The 13,658-nt window shown below is 42.0% G+C and overlaps 2 protein-coding genes across 12 annotated transcripts in view; one reads left to right on the top strand and one right to left on the bottom strand.

The window, feature by feature from the left end:
• LOC308385482 (voltage-dependent L-type calcium channel subunit beta-1-like) overlaps positions 1-4,836 on the top strand; it is a 70,607-nt gene extending 65,771 nt beyond the window's left edge. For all 9 annotated transcript variants that reach the window (XM_080864422.1, XM_080864424.1, XM_080864430.1 and 6 more), the window contains 2 exons: positions 165-347; positions 1,467-4,836. In XM_080864422.1, the coding sequence (XP_080720548.1) occupies positions 165-347; positions 1,467-2,204 (921 nt within the window). In that variant the 3' untranslated portion in view covers positions 2,205-4,836. The remainder of the gene's footprint in view (positions 1-164; positions 348-1,466) is intronic.
• A 453-nt stretch (positions 4,837-5,289) lies between these two features.
• On the bottom strand, positions 5,290-13,433 carry nsun6 (NOP2/Sun RNA methyltransferase 6; the record flags this gene model as incomplete). Of its 3 annotated transcripts, none has more annotated exons than XM_080864960.1 (12): positions 5,291-7,364; positions 7,441-7,566; positions 9,016-9,161; positions 9,243-9,387; positions 9,854-9,973; positions 10,428-10,509; positions 10,879-11,032; positions 11,218-11,324; positions 11,574-11,668; positions 11,790-11,945; positions 12,917-13,016; positions 13,322-13,430. In XM_080864960.1, 11 exons carry the CDS (start codon positions 12,989-12,991, stop codon positions 7,185-7,187), a joined length of 1,386 nt encoding a protein of 461 aa, XP_080721086.1. In that variant the 3' UTR covers positions 5,291-7,184. The 3 variants fall into 3 exon arrangements, with proteins under 3 accessions (XP_080721087.1, XP_080721086.1, XP_080721085.1); XM_080864959.1 differs by having other exon boundaries at positions 5,296-7,364; positions 11,574-11,671; positions 13,322-13,433; XM_080864961.1 differs by lacking the exon at positions 13,322-13,430 and having other exon boundaries at positions 5,290-7,364; positions 11,574-11,671; positions 12,917-12,991.
• Positions 13,434-13,658: the final 225 nt, after the last annotated feature.

A 13,658-nucleotide genomic window follows, 5' to 3' on the forward strand; every position in this document is an offset into this window, starting at 1 on the left:
TCTAACTTGCCCCGATGGTTTTTTTATCGTTTTTTGTTTCCTTAAAGATCACTTTAAGTCTTTTAATGTGAAGTTCCACATCAGCGCTGGCTGGTTTTGTTGACCCTGTCATGTCTCCGTTCCATTTCCTTCAACTCTGACTGCGCCCGTTTCGCCTTTCGCAGGAAATGTTTGACATCATTCTTGATGAGAACCAGCTGGAGGACGCATGTGAGCATATGGCCGATTACCTGGAGGCCTACTGGAAAAGCACTCACCCCACCAGCTGCAGCCCCCCTGACCCAGTGCTAGCAAAGCTACCCACAGCCAGCCTGCCCTCCAGCACGGCCCCGGTCTCTGGCGTGCAGGTACAAGTGCTGAGCATACTCTGGGCCAAGGGAGGCCATGGAAAAGGAGGGGATCCAGAAGTGTGGGAGGCAGGATTAGAAAGGAAGAGATGAAAGAAATCAGAGCGTTGAAGAATTACAAAATGTTGTAGTTTGCATCTACAATGTCTGCTAAAAGTCTTTACTTTTCTCATATTATGTTATTCTTTAACATATGCACTACAGGTAATGTGTAAATTAAGAATAATCTACTTTATCTAGGATAGGTACAAGGGTATGAAATACTAACGAAGAAACTGAATTTAAAATGCTCTACAAGAACCTTCTGATGCATAAAGAGGAACTAGATCAGAGAAAACATCAAATATAAAAGGACGAACAGGAGCTGACAGCAAGAAAAGAGTTAGCAGAGACAAAACACGCTTCAAGAGATGGGAACAAAATTCATATTAACAGGTCAAAACAATGCTGTTATCACGTTCAGTTGATTAATCGTGGCTGATGATACAGGAGACCCCTGAAGTTTAACTACCGCAAAACATGTAAAACTCAATAGAATAAAAACAGTTTAGAGACAGTTTGGACGTAGACAGAGAGCTGGACTTTAGTATTTAACATGAAATCATTTATTTTACTTTTAATAGTTCCTTTTCTAATGTAGTTCCTTTTCAGCTCAGCTCTAAACCATTGTTTTTGTTTAATATATTTTATAACAACCCTCACCGTTATGGGCAGTTTCAGTCATCTGTAAATGCTGCATAATCCCCTTATCTGCCCTTTCTCTATCCACTGCCATCACAATGTAAGACTGAGAGCGAAGAAAACGCTGATATTGATGAGGAGCAGGAGTGAGCTTGTATTTGCTAGTGTGGTAAGTGCGGCGAGGTCGAGTGATGAAAGCTGAAGCCGAGGAGCACGCCTTGCTTTTTTTGAGTTCTTACTCCTGGGTCAGAGTCGGCCGTGAATGGATTTGACGAGAAAGCGTGTGTGTTCAAGTGTGACATCTTCTTCTTTGTAGTTCTGTGTGAATTTTGGTGAAATAACTGGGGTGGTGTGATTTTTAGTTTGCGTGTGCTTGCTGTGATGTTTTCTGGTTTTGTATGTGTCATCGTACTGACTGATGTGTGTCGCTAATCTCAGGGAAACAGTACAGAGCAGAAGGGAGATAAAGTGGAGGGGAAAGGCTCCAGAGAGGATTACCAGCACCACCATCACCGTCACCACCATCATCACCACCACCAGAGCCTGGACCAGGGCGATGCTGACGCAGAGGGGGAGGAGGAGGGCAACGAGGAGGAGAGGCCTCTTAGGACAGAGTCATCCAGGAGATCCCAACACGTCCACCACCGGTCATCTTCTACCAGGACTGAACACCACAACCACCATCACCACCACCACCATCACAGCAGTAAAGCCAAGGGCCTCTCCCGGCAAGAGACTTTGGACTCTGAGACCCCCGAGAGCAGGGAGAGCCGAGAAAGTCGAGAGAGCAAGGACTCGGCTTGTACTGAGCCGCGCACTCAGCGTCTTCAGCAGGAAGAGGAGGACGATGAGGATCAAGGGGAGGGGCATCCCCAGCAGCAACAGCATTACGAGCCACTGCCCCACCGGGACCACAACCACCATCACCACCACCACCATCACCGCAGCGGGGCGGACGAGGCCGGTCACAGCACGGGACACCAGCGCTCCAAAGAGCGCGAACAGGACCACAATGAGCGGAACAAGCAGCGCTCTCACCACCACCACCGGCCAGCACGCGACCACCACCATCACTACTACGACCGGGACAGAGAGAGGGACAGAGAAGGGGAGGTAGCTCCAAAAAAGAGGGGTGAGGCAGGGGAATGGGCCAGAGACTCATACATCCACCAGTGACAGACCAGAACCCCTCCCAAGGCCCTCCTGGACTCTGTTCTGTCCTCCCATCGTGCTGCTATACCCTGAAAAACCACAGCATCCTATTTATGTACACTTCTTTGTAAATGCTGTTGCATCTTTTTCAATGGCAGGATTTTGATTACATAGATACAAATATAAATATATGAATATATGTATGTGTGTATCTATGCATAGACGTTGTTTATGTGTGGATATGCATGAATATTCTCAAATATGCATATTTTAAACCTGTGTTTGATAAAGCATGACACAAAAGCAGAATTTTTTCTGTACTGAGCTGTGCTTTCTGTGATTAGCATTATAATTTTTATTGTTTCTAATATTATTATTATTATTATTAAGTTGTATTGCTTGCTACCACTTGAATAATTTGTTCCTTCAGACTACTGCGAGGGTTGACCAGCCATCATACTTTGATGTTGTAGTTGCAGAATAGTTTGACACTTTGGGAAATAACACTTGCCTACATAGTTGCCAGTTTATTATGTACACCTAATGAGTGTAGGGCAGCACGGTGGCACAGTGGTTAGAACTGTTGCCGCACAGCAAGAAGGTCTTGAGCTCAATTCCACCATCAGGCCAGGGTCTTTCTGTGTGGAGTTTGCATGTTCTCCCCGTGTTTGCGTGGATTTCCTCCAGGTACTCCAGCTTCCTCCCACAGTCCAAAGACATGCAGTTTGTGGGGATAGGTTAACTGATTAATCCAAATTACCCATTAGTGTTAATGTGCGCGCGAATGGTTGTCTGTCTCTCTGTGTTAGCCATAACACTTCCCATAATTACATTGAAAACTATAGAAACTACTCATTTTCTAAGTAGTCTGCTTGTACACCTCTGGACTGCTTTCAGAGCTGCTCCTGTTTTTAGTTTTAGGTCACTTGAGACCTTGCACATTTGTGCTGATTTAACCACAAACCTCAAAAGAGCTTCTGTTTTAAACAGATCAGCTTTAAGGTTTATCATGATTGTAACTCATCGTGATAATTAGCTTTCAGGCTACAACCAAGCAACCAAACAGAGTCCAACCCCAGTGACAGTGCTTTAGGTCAGGACCATGCTCGTTTTTGTCTTCATATTTTCAAGATTCACATAGTTGTCAGTTTATCCACCAGGACCAGACTGTTTTACGAATGTTCTGAGGCACGCATTTGTGGGGAGAGGACCTGAATGGTGGCCTGTACCATCTATAAATGTCCTACTACAAATAGTCTGAAATACACTTAAAATAGCAGCAGTTCTTGAAGTGATCAAGGGGTCCACAAGGAGACAACTTTGATTGGTAGACTGGACAAAGCGGCAGACACAAATCCCTTTTGGGGTTGTGTCAAGAAGAAAATCCAGTGTAAAAACTCTACCAAACCTACCCACTGTGAGTAAGGGATCAGCCAAGCGTAGCATCTCTAAGAAGCTTAACAGCTTTCAGTACTTTAGTAAGTATAAATCACAGATTTGAGAATAATCATAAAGTTGAATCAATGACTGTTTGATTTAAAAAATAACTGAATACTATACTCTTCATAAATGCAGCACTGTTATATCAGACTGCATTGATTTTTAGCAGGTGAAAAACTTGATACCACTCTCATATCTGTAGGAATGTAGAGCCAACAGCAGGTTAGCTTAGCACAAATAAACAGGAGGAAAGAGCTCATGTGAACAGTTTCTCTGAAGGTAAAAACCACCTACCAGCACCTCTAAAAGCTCAACAATTACCATTTTGTGTTGGTGAAATCTGTACAAACCCTACAAATAACAGGTTGTGGCATTACTGGGGGAGGGGGATTCGTATATGAGAGTGGTATCGCTCTAACTCTAACAGCGTATTTCCCAAAGTGTCAAACTGCTCGTTTTATGTTCATCACTTACTGCTTAGTTTCTTTTTTTGATTCCACGGGTTTTAGATGTTACGTTTTAACATATTCATGCCTTCTTGCAGGCGCACCTTAGTCTTGCCTTACAAGACAGACAAAGAGTTCTCCAGTAACTTCCTCTCAACACATGCAGTACTGTTCTTTGTATGGGTCCAGAAACATTTTATAACATTGGAACAGGCTTTTTCACATTGGTTTCAAGTGAAAGGGATTTGATATAACATTCCCACCAAATCGTAGGTCCTGATGATTCATCTTGGATTAATCCTGACCCCTTTTCTAACGAATTCCATTTAAGTCCTACTTTGATTTCTTAGTACAAACAATGCTAATTTTAGGATTTGTTGTTCAGTGTGGGTATTTCTGAAATTCCAAAGAAACAAAAATAATTCCAAGTGTTTACCAGATAAATATTGCCTTTAAGTTTTTGCCCTCTTTTCACTCTTCTGATTAAAATACAGGATCTGGTTAATGGATTTGGGGATATTTTACCTGCTCTATATGCCTGAGTCAACAACATCATCAAAACCTGAATAGACTTTAGTTGATCTTTGAGTCCGTGCACTCTGGCCCTCTGTTTACACACCATCTCCTCACCTTTTTTTTAAATGTTTTTTTTTGCCTGATAATTGTAATTATAAAAACTCGTCCATTTCTATGCTACATTGGTAGCACTACAGATTTTATAACAGTGTACATGTGTACATATTGCATAAATACGAAGAATAAAGTTGGAAACAAACGACTGACGCAGTGGGAGACCGTTTTGATGTTTGTGTCAGCAGAAGACCCAGACAGAGGAGGGAAATGGTGCGTCTATAAATAGTCATCTGAAACTCCACTAAAAAATTGAGGTAGACTCACCGGCCTGCCTCCTGAGTTGTCATGACAACCCCGACATGAATGACAATGCTGAGGGGATGATTCTAATATAGGAAGCTGCCTCGACACACACTCACAGCTGCCTTCATAACAGACAAACTCGGAGATGAGGCATATTTGATCTTGAATTTTAATGTGAAATCGGGGAAAAACAAATCTTCAGTGGTGCAGCGAGTCCGCACTCACATGCAGCTTAGATGCAGGGAGGTGAAGTGCAGCGCAGACAGATGTGTGCGTGGACTGATAAGAGTCTGATGTTATTCCCAGGAAAGGGGATTGAGCTGAGGTCATAGTGAAGGTCCTCAAAATACTGCGTGTCAGAAGAACGGGACAGATGTCGGTGCACTGCTGGCACGGATCTATAAATTGCACACAGGCTGCGGATTTATTGGACATCCATTTTAAATTTGCACTGAATAAATTAGTTCCTATATTTGGCAACCATAAGCACGTGTGAACATGTAGCAATATGTAACACACTATAATGTGTGTGAGCAGATATGAAGTGGAAGTGGAGAATCAATTATTTTACCAAGCCTTTCATTATGGGAACATCAGAAAGCTTTGAAAAATTGAAGATCATAAGATCACACAGAGAAATAAGATGCCATTGAATGTCGATTTTCATCGCACCAAATATCTAGACCCCAAATATTCTAATGAATATGAAAAAGTGCCAGATGTTTCTGTAACGTTTTAAGCCTTTTCTGTCTAACAAACCATTTTAATTAGTAATTTAAGCACAAAAGGCACCTAACTGAAGAGACGAGCCAGTGTTGTACAACATACAACAGAGAAAAGAAGCAACTAAATTGTATATTTAGGCAAAAACAATCGATGGCTGTCAAGAAGCCAATGATTAGGAAAGCAAACAGGGAGAACATTTAATTTGAGGTATGCCAAGTTATGCAAGAACTTAGCTTAAAATCAGTGGTAACAGGTCTGATTGAGCAATGCATCCAAATTATTACCAATGCAATAAAAAAAATACCTGGATAAAAGACACAATGGAACACTATCAGTCATGGCCCAGACCTCAACATCAATGAAGCAGTTTGGGATGATCTTACAGAGAATGAAACACAAGCAGCAAACATCCAAAGAAGAGCTCTGAAGCCCAGAAAATTATCTATTTTTGGGCTATCAAGCTCTTTAGCAGTTTTTTGTCCTGTATAGTAATATTCTATGCACCTGTTTTTCTAGCAAAATATAAAGAAATGAGGGGTGGCGGTATTTTTTTGAATGTCAGTGCGTGACGTTTGTCTGGGATGTGTTGACTAAATGTTCAAATATAAGACGATTTGTGTTTTGCTTGCATAAAAAGGAATAAATAACAAAAGAGAAAAAGGAAAAAAAATTAGCTAAAATTCTTTTTAATCTCTGCTAAATACAATTAGTTAAAAGGAATTTAGACAACAATTGACAAATGGTTTGAGATCATATGCAAAGGTCTTCTAGGAGTAAACTCTACCATCATGAAAAAACCTCTGGACTATTTTGGCATCTTGTTTTTAAGGAATTATCTAAATTAACTCTTATTTTATTAGTAAAAAACAAATTAAAAAAAGGTCTAAATATCCTGGAAGTCATCATTTTAATAACATCTCTTTTTCCTCTCACATCTTTACTCTTAACCACTTCCAAAAACAGAAACAGCCTCCCTTTAAATGTGCTCTTATTCTGAAAAACTGAGCAACATTTCCTTCTGATGAATGCAGAGACTGAGCCAAACACATGCGTCTCCTCTTTCCTGCAGGCTCCAGAAGTCCTAATTAAATGTCCCAGTCGTCTCCAGCGCTGCAAAGACACTAAATTGTTAATTCCTCTCATGGCCTCTTTCTACACCTACTTCCTGATCCATTCTCCAGCGAATCCGTCACCATGGCAGCTGTGTCGTCACTGTTGTTATAGCAACCGTAGCGCTGCTTCTGCTGCATTTGCCGTTACTCATCCAGACTCCGTCGCCACGTGCCCCCCAACCACCACCCTCTTCCATCCAACCCTCCCCTGGTGTTTATAAAGCTTATCCCTATATGGCCCACGGTTTTAGAGAGCAGCTGTTAAGAGGCAGATGCTGTAAACAGCGCAGGGAGCTCTTTGTCAACACTGGCCCGTCAAAGCACACAGAGTGTCGTAATATAAACACTATTGTTCCCGTTTTGCTGTCTCATATGAGCCCCGTGCGAGAGCGCGAGCCCTCGGGTTAGTTTTTCAGGAACTTAGCGATAAAGAAGCCGATAGTGTCGCTGTCGGCTCTGCAGGGGAGCGGGGCTGTAATTTCCGTCTGCTCCCAGCTCAGCTCGGGACTGAACCTCTGGAGGAGGCGCAGCTGCTCAGGTGGAAGGCCGGCTCCAGGCATGCCTTCAGCACCGATGTGGGGCTCCTGAAAAACAAAAAAAAAGGTTTCACTTTGTGATTTTTACATTTGCAGTCACGTCCATGTGGCTCAAGTGCTTTACCTGTGGCACAAGTGAGAGGCAGGGGAAGGTGTCAAGGGCCCAAGCTACCTGCTCCTCATTCTCTGCTAGAGTCACTGTGCAGGTGCTGTACACCAAAACACCACCTTTCTTCAGCAGCCGCACCGCCTGCAGAGACACAGATAGCTACGTATTCATGTACTCGCTTTATAGTCGGTGTAATCGTGGTTTTATTAACTTTTTAGTGAGTTTTAGAAGCACTGGACCAAAACTATTTGGTTTCAGTTCATTTTTTGCTGCTCTTTTTTAGAGGTAACCTCCAGGGTTTAAAATTAAGTACCAAATAAATTACAGATCCTCTTGTGGCCACTTGAGGCTAGCTCCAAAACTGTGGAAATTCCCACAGACTGTCGTGTTTAAAAGGCCCAAATTTAAAGTATTAAAGATTCATCTTCACAGCTTTTTAACATTTGCTTCCAAAAGTATTGCCTGTTATGGTCACTGAAGGGAAAACACACCAGATCTATTATCTCTAATACTCATCATTTATCACATTCTGGGTGTGCATTCAGTTCAAAAGACTGCCTTTCTTGGTGTAGTGGTGCATTAGTGAATTGGCAGCTTGCACACGTGGAAAGGCCACATCAGTGGTGAAAGATATATGCAGGTATTTTGCTCCAAACCGTCTTTTTCAGGGAAGGCCTTGCAAATTTCAGCAAAACATTGTTAAACTGCACACTGCATCTATTCCAACAGCACGGCTTCATAGTAGAAGATTCTCTGACTAGTGAAGTGGCCTGCACCTTTCACCAGCTATAAATACTTGGCACATGATGAAACACAAAATACGACAACGAAGATCCAGGACTGTTGAGCAGCTAGAATCCTATATCAGACGAGAATGGGGCAACATTCTTTTCCCAAAATTCCAGCAGCTGCTCTCCTCACTTCCCAGATGTTTATAGGCTGCTGCTACAAGAAGAGGGGATGCCACACAGCGGTAAACACGGCCTCCTCCAACTTTTTTGAGACACGCTGCTGCCATCAAATTCAAAGTGACCTCATATTTTTCTTAAAATGCTTCATCTTCATTTTCTAAATATTTGATGTGGTTTCTGTGTTCTAATGGTAAATAAAATAGGAATAGGAAACACTGATGAAGCTCTAACGAAGCATGTCCTCTGCGCTGGTTTCCATGCAAGTGATTGTTGGGGTTTTCGCTGTGTTCTCTGTATCAGTGTTGGGTCTTTACCTTACAATATAAAGCACCTTGAGACGACTGTTATTGTGATTTGGTGCTATATAAATAAAATTGAATTCAATTGAACTTTTTAAATCGAAATCACAGAAAATGATCAGGTCTCGAAAGGTTATTCGCAGAAATTTGAAATGACAGTTTGCTTTCTCTGCGCACTTTTGAACAGACTTGTAAAACTGCACATAAGCCTGAGAAGTGAGCTTCAAACCTCACAGTGACGTTAAACAAGTAAATCTGAGCTGTGATCAAGCTGCAGTGGAATTTCTATCCAATGCTGCCACCTGCAGGTTAAAGAACGCTAGTACTGCTGTGATGTTAAGATGATAAAACGTGGTTTATGTGTGTGAAGTAAAACCTACAGCATGAAATAACTTGCGCTGCAGTGGCTGGTAGGAGCAGATCTCTTTGAGGCTCCAGGTGCTGCCCATGTTGGGTCTCTGTCCGAGGCCACTGCAGGGAGCATCGAGCAGAACCCGGTCGAAACTCTCCGGAGGGAACGGAGGTCCTGGGAAACACAGACACTGAGCTGCTACCTATTTATTATGAACCCCGGAGATTTACATCATAGATAAACTCTGGACTGTACCTTCAGTTTCCTGTGCTGGGTCACTGCTCACAGACAGAGTGCTGTTAAAGCAGTGCGCCTTCACGCTTTGCAAATGCAACATTTGTGCATTTTGACGAATGCGGTCGATCTTATTCCGGATCCTGTCCAAGGCTACGACCTCTCCCTGTGTCGGAGGAAAAAAATATATTAGAAACAACTTAAAAAGGAAGGAAATTTCACAAATTACAATCCTAGACTGCTTGATTTTATCTCAGGAGACGTTTTAGTTAAATCAAGTAAATGCTAACAAGGACACAATCTGATCACTAATTTTATTACACAAAGATGAACGTGTTGTTGTCCGCCCTCTCCTCCAGGCTGGACACAGACCAGCCTCCCAGTGGGGTGGTGGTGGGCCCCTTTGGTGGGGTACAGATGCTGACCTTAAATGTACTTAAATTCCACTTGGATCATTTTCTATGTTAACAGTTAATGTAAAGTGTTGCTTGAGACCTAGATCTAAATCACTGGTGTCAAATTCATTCTAGTTCATGGGCAACATACCATCCACATGGACCAGTCAAATCACTGCATTAAAAAAAACAAAAATACTCTGAATATTAATTATGATCGCATCTGGACACAAGAACCTGATCTCCCATGAGCGCAGCAATGTGGCAGGTCTTCCCTCCAGGCGCAGCGCACATATCCAGGATGCGCTCCCCAGGGCGAGGTCCGAGCACGTGTCCCACAACCACAGACGGGAGGTTCTGCGCAACATGGATTCGCTTCAGTATGGGCAGTGATGTGGACATAACATGTATACAATACAGTTCCTGGTTGATTCAGACTGAAACCTCACTGCTGCTCTTTTTAAAATGGACCTAATACGTTATTCTACATTGTCTGTCATTCTGTAGGAATGTTTTAGGCAGTTTTTTAAATTCTTGGATCAGTATGATGTCATAAAGAGCGGATATCCTATCAGACTCCTGATCCACCTGCTGCTCAAACCATCTGTTTGCAAGGTGCAGCTGTTCCAGAACAATACAGGACAGTTTATCTGAGCCATAGGATAAATTGAGGGGCTACAACAAAGCCAGTTATAACAGAAAATACGGATTATTTTGGAAATCAGAATTATAGGTCCACTTTAATAAAGGTCCAATGCGGTTCTAGTTTATTACACCGACTTTAGCTCACTGCGGCTCTAATAAAAAATACCTGCAGGAACGCTAGGCTAGGTAAAACACCATCAAAGGACGGACTTCTGTAAAGCGGCTCCACCATTCGGATACCGATACCTCTGAAAGAAAAAAAGACGACAACTAATCAGCTAACACGTTTCTAAGATGAAGAGTAAATTTAAAGTTTCTATCCACATTGTCCAAGGTGCTTTTAAAAAAGAGCAAGGGATTTTCAACATAGCATTTCAAAACATACAAGAGGTCTTTAGAGACCATAAATTATTTAAAACAAATCCTATTCAAAGCAAAAAATAAAGAACTGCCAGGTAATATTCAGAGTATGTTTATTTTGAAAGAAGGAAGTTATAATTTAAGGGGTTTTTCTAACTTCAAAACAGGGAAGGTCCGTACTAGAAAAAGCTTTTGTGTTTCTGCTCATGGAGTGAAACGGTCTGAATATGGAATTAAAAAAGACAGTGTTTACTTACCTGGCAGGCTCATCTGTGCAGAAGATAGTGGAGCGGTCCATTTCGGCTACTCCATTACCCACAAATACCTTTTTCCCCTGGAAGCTGGTGGCTCCTCGGGTGCACTTGCCCTCCAGGTCAGAGAAGACGGACACCAAATCCCCCGCCTTCATGTCTAACAAGAAAACAAAACAGCACACGGTTCGGTTTAAGGAAGATAATCAACACTTGGAACAAATGAAGATACTTTGGCAAAAAGTAAAACGTGCTTCCAAATCACAGAGCAGGTGAAGAAAACAAAGACACCACTGCTCTAAGTATTCACAGCCTCACTTCACTTCTACTGTTTTTAAGTCTTACATTTGGGGCTGCCGAGGATCCCCGGGGCGAAGACGTGAGCGCCTCTCAGTACGGCGCCGCCACACTGAGCGCCCACCACCACCTCTGAGCCGAGCTGCTTCACAGGTCTGAGAGTACAGGACAAAGAACGATCACACGGTTACAGAGGATACACGCACAAAAATGCCGTTCTTCTCTTTGACTGACAGTTTGTTGGCAGCTATCTGAGGGTGTGTTTGTTGTTCCTTTGTTATCAGAAATATTTCCTGTGTTGTTGCTGTTCCACTTGGATGTTGGAGAACCTCAGAGGCCCAAGTGGTGCTGAGTGCGACCTCTACAGAGCAGATTAAGAGTTATCTGAAGCATTCCTCGCATACCTCGGACCTTCAACAGGAAGGATCAGCACATCCGCAATTCGTGGGTGTGGCAGAATCTGCACAGAGACTTCCTCTGCTGACGAGCTGCACATCAGCTGCTAGAAAAACAATGACAAACTAAATAAGCATGACTCCAACACACTGCAACCAAATACCGAAGCCCATTGTGTGGGTTTTCTTATGCCCTCTACATTCTGTTACCAGACAGAGACTCACCTTCCTCAGCTCTTCTGCCAGCTGCTGCCTGATCTCCTCAAGGGGGGCGAGATGGGTGCTGGCTCGTACGCAGGTGTATGAAGGTGGGTGAGACAGACATGAGAGCAGCTTGTGGAAACGATGCTCTGCCTCCTGATGACCCACCGCCGTTAAAACCTAATAAAATAGAAGGGTTAGGTAATAAAAAGCATACAGTGTGCCTTTATGTTGATGAAGTAACACAAAAGAACTGTTTGTAGATGGTAAACAGACTGGTACTTATAAAGTGCTTTTCTGCAAAATACAGACTAAGAGCATAGACAAAAATCTAATGACAGGGTCACCTGATCCAACCCTAACTACCTCTATACTTTAACTATATTAAAAGCACAGAGGGTGTCTATTCCCTGAACCCAAACTGGAAGCTGGTTCCACAGGAAGGGGGCCTGATGGCTGAAGGTTCTGCCTCCCATTCTACTTTTAGAAACCCCAAGTAAGCCCGCAGTCTGAGAATGAAGAGCTCCGTTAGGATAATAAGTTACTATGAGATCTTTAAGAGATGACGGCACCTGATTATTAAAGGCTTTGTATGTGAGGAAAAGGACTTTAAATTCATTTTCTGGATTTAACAGGGAGCCAATGAAGAGATGCCAACATAGGAGTAATATGATGCTTCTTTGTTGTGCCAGGAGACTTTTAGGGAGCTTTCAGATCAACCCAGTAACAATGAATTACAATAGTCCAGCCTAGAAGTAATGAATAAATTAACTAGTTTTTCAGAATCAGTATCCAGAATGTTTCCTGAGCTCTTTCAATGCCTGACTGCATACAACAGAAATGTAATATGAATGATTTGTAAAAAACAAATGAACGAGAGAACCCATCAGTGTTTAAGGGAGCAGGACTTCTGTTAAAGATTACTTAATATTTCTTGTTAGAAAGTCACATGTAACCGTTTTGTAACTCTCAAATGGTTTTCGTGACTGTTATGCGGAGAGAGATTTGCAGAAAATATACTGTAACAGCTAAATGAAAGCACACGCCGATAAATGACGACTTGTAGCATCCTAACTACTCCCTCAGTGAGTTATCTTTTCATTTGAAAGGGAAGACAGCGATCCCAAGAAGTGCATGTGAAGTCTTCTTACCTCCTTGTTTAAGAAGACACTCTTAAGATATTCAGTCACTTCAGGCTTCAGGGAAATTCGTGGGAAAATCGACATTTCCTCTGTTTAACAAGGCTTCAGACTGTGGAAAGGAAAGCAGGAAAGCAACACGTGTCAGATGGACATCTTAATTATCACCGCCACTGGATTAATGTGGAAACCTAAAGAGGCCAACAATTCAGCGATACCTGTTGTACAGACCAAAATGTTATCGCTAGATCAGGCAATTTCTCCAAGTATATGAAAGATCGTATCACTTAAACGACTCTGTAACATTCAACAAGTCCGCTTCTTAAAATTTATTTAATACATTGACTGTTAAATTCTCTTTCCGCTCCAGGTCTGATTTCATTGTAAATGTGCTTTTAATTGTATTTCGTTACTCACTTCTGTGCAGCGTGGAGTCCACCGGATTGTTTTGGCATTCTTCTTGCAAGTACTTCCGCATACATCATAGGCCACGTGACACAAATTGTCTTTCTTTTTAATTTTTTTTATTGATTTTTCTCTTTAATTAAACAGAATAGATATATTTAAAAAAATCTAAATAAATTCTAAATAAAAAGAAACAAAAAATTGTGCGAAGAATATGCTCAAGAATAAATCCACCAAAAAGAAAACAGCATTTTCAATAAATAAATAAACAATTATAAATAATAAAAAAATAAAGTTTATTTGCATGTTTTGCATGTGTGTGTGTGCGTGTGTACGTGTGTGTGTGCAT

This window comes from Rhamphochromis sp. 'chilingali' (assembly GCF_963969265.1).
Source record: "Rhamphochromis sp. 'chilingali' genome assembly, chromosome: 18".
NCBI classification, from domain to species: domain Eukaryota; kingdom Metazoa; phylum Chordata; class Actinopteri; order Cichliformes; family Cichlidae; genus Rhamphochromis; species Rhamphochromis sp. 'chilingali'.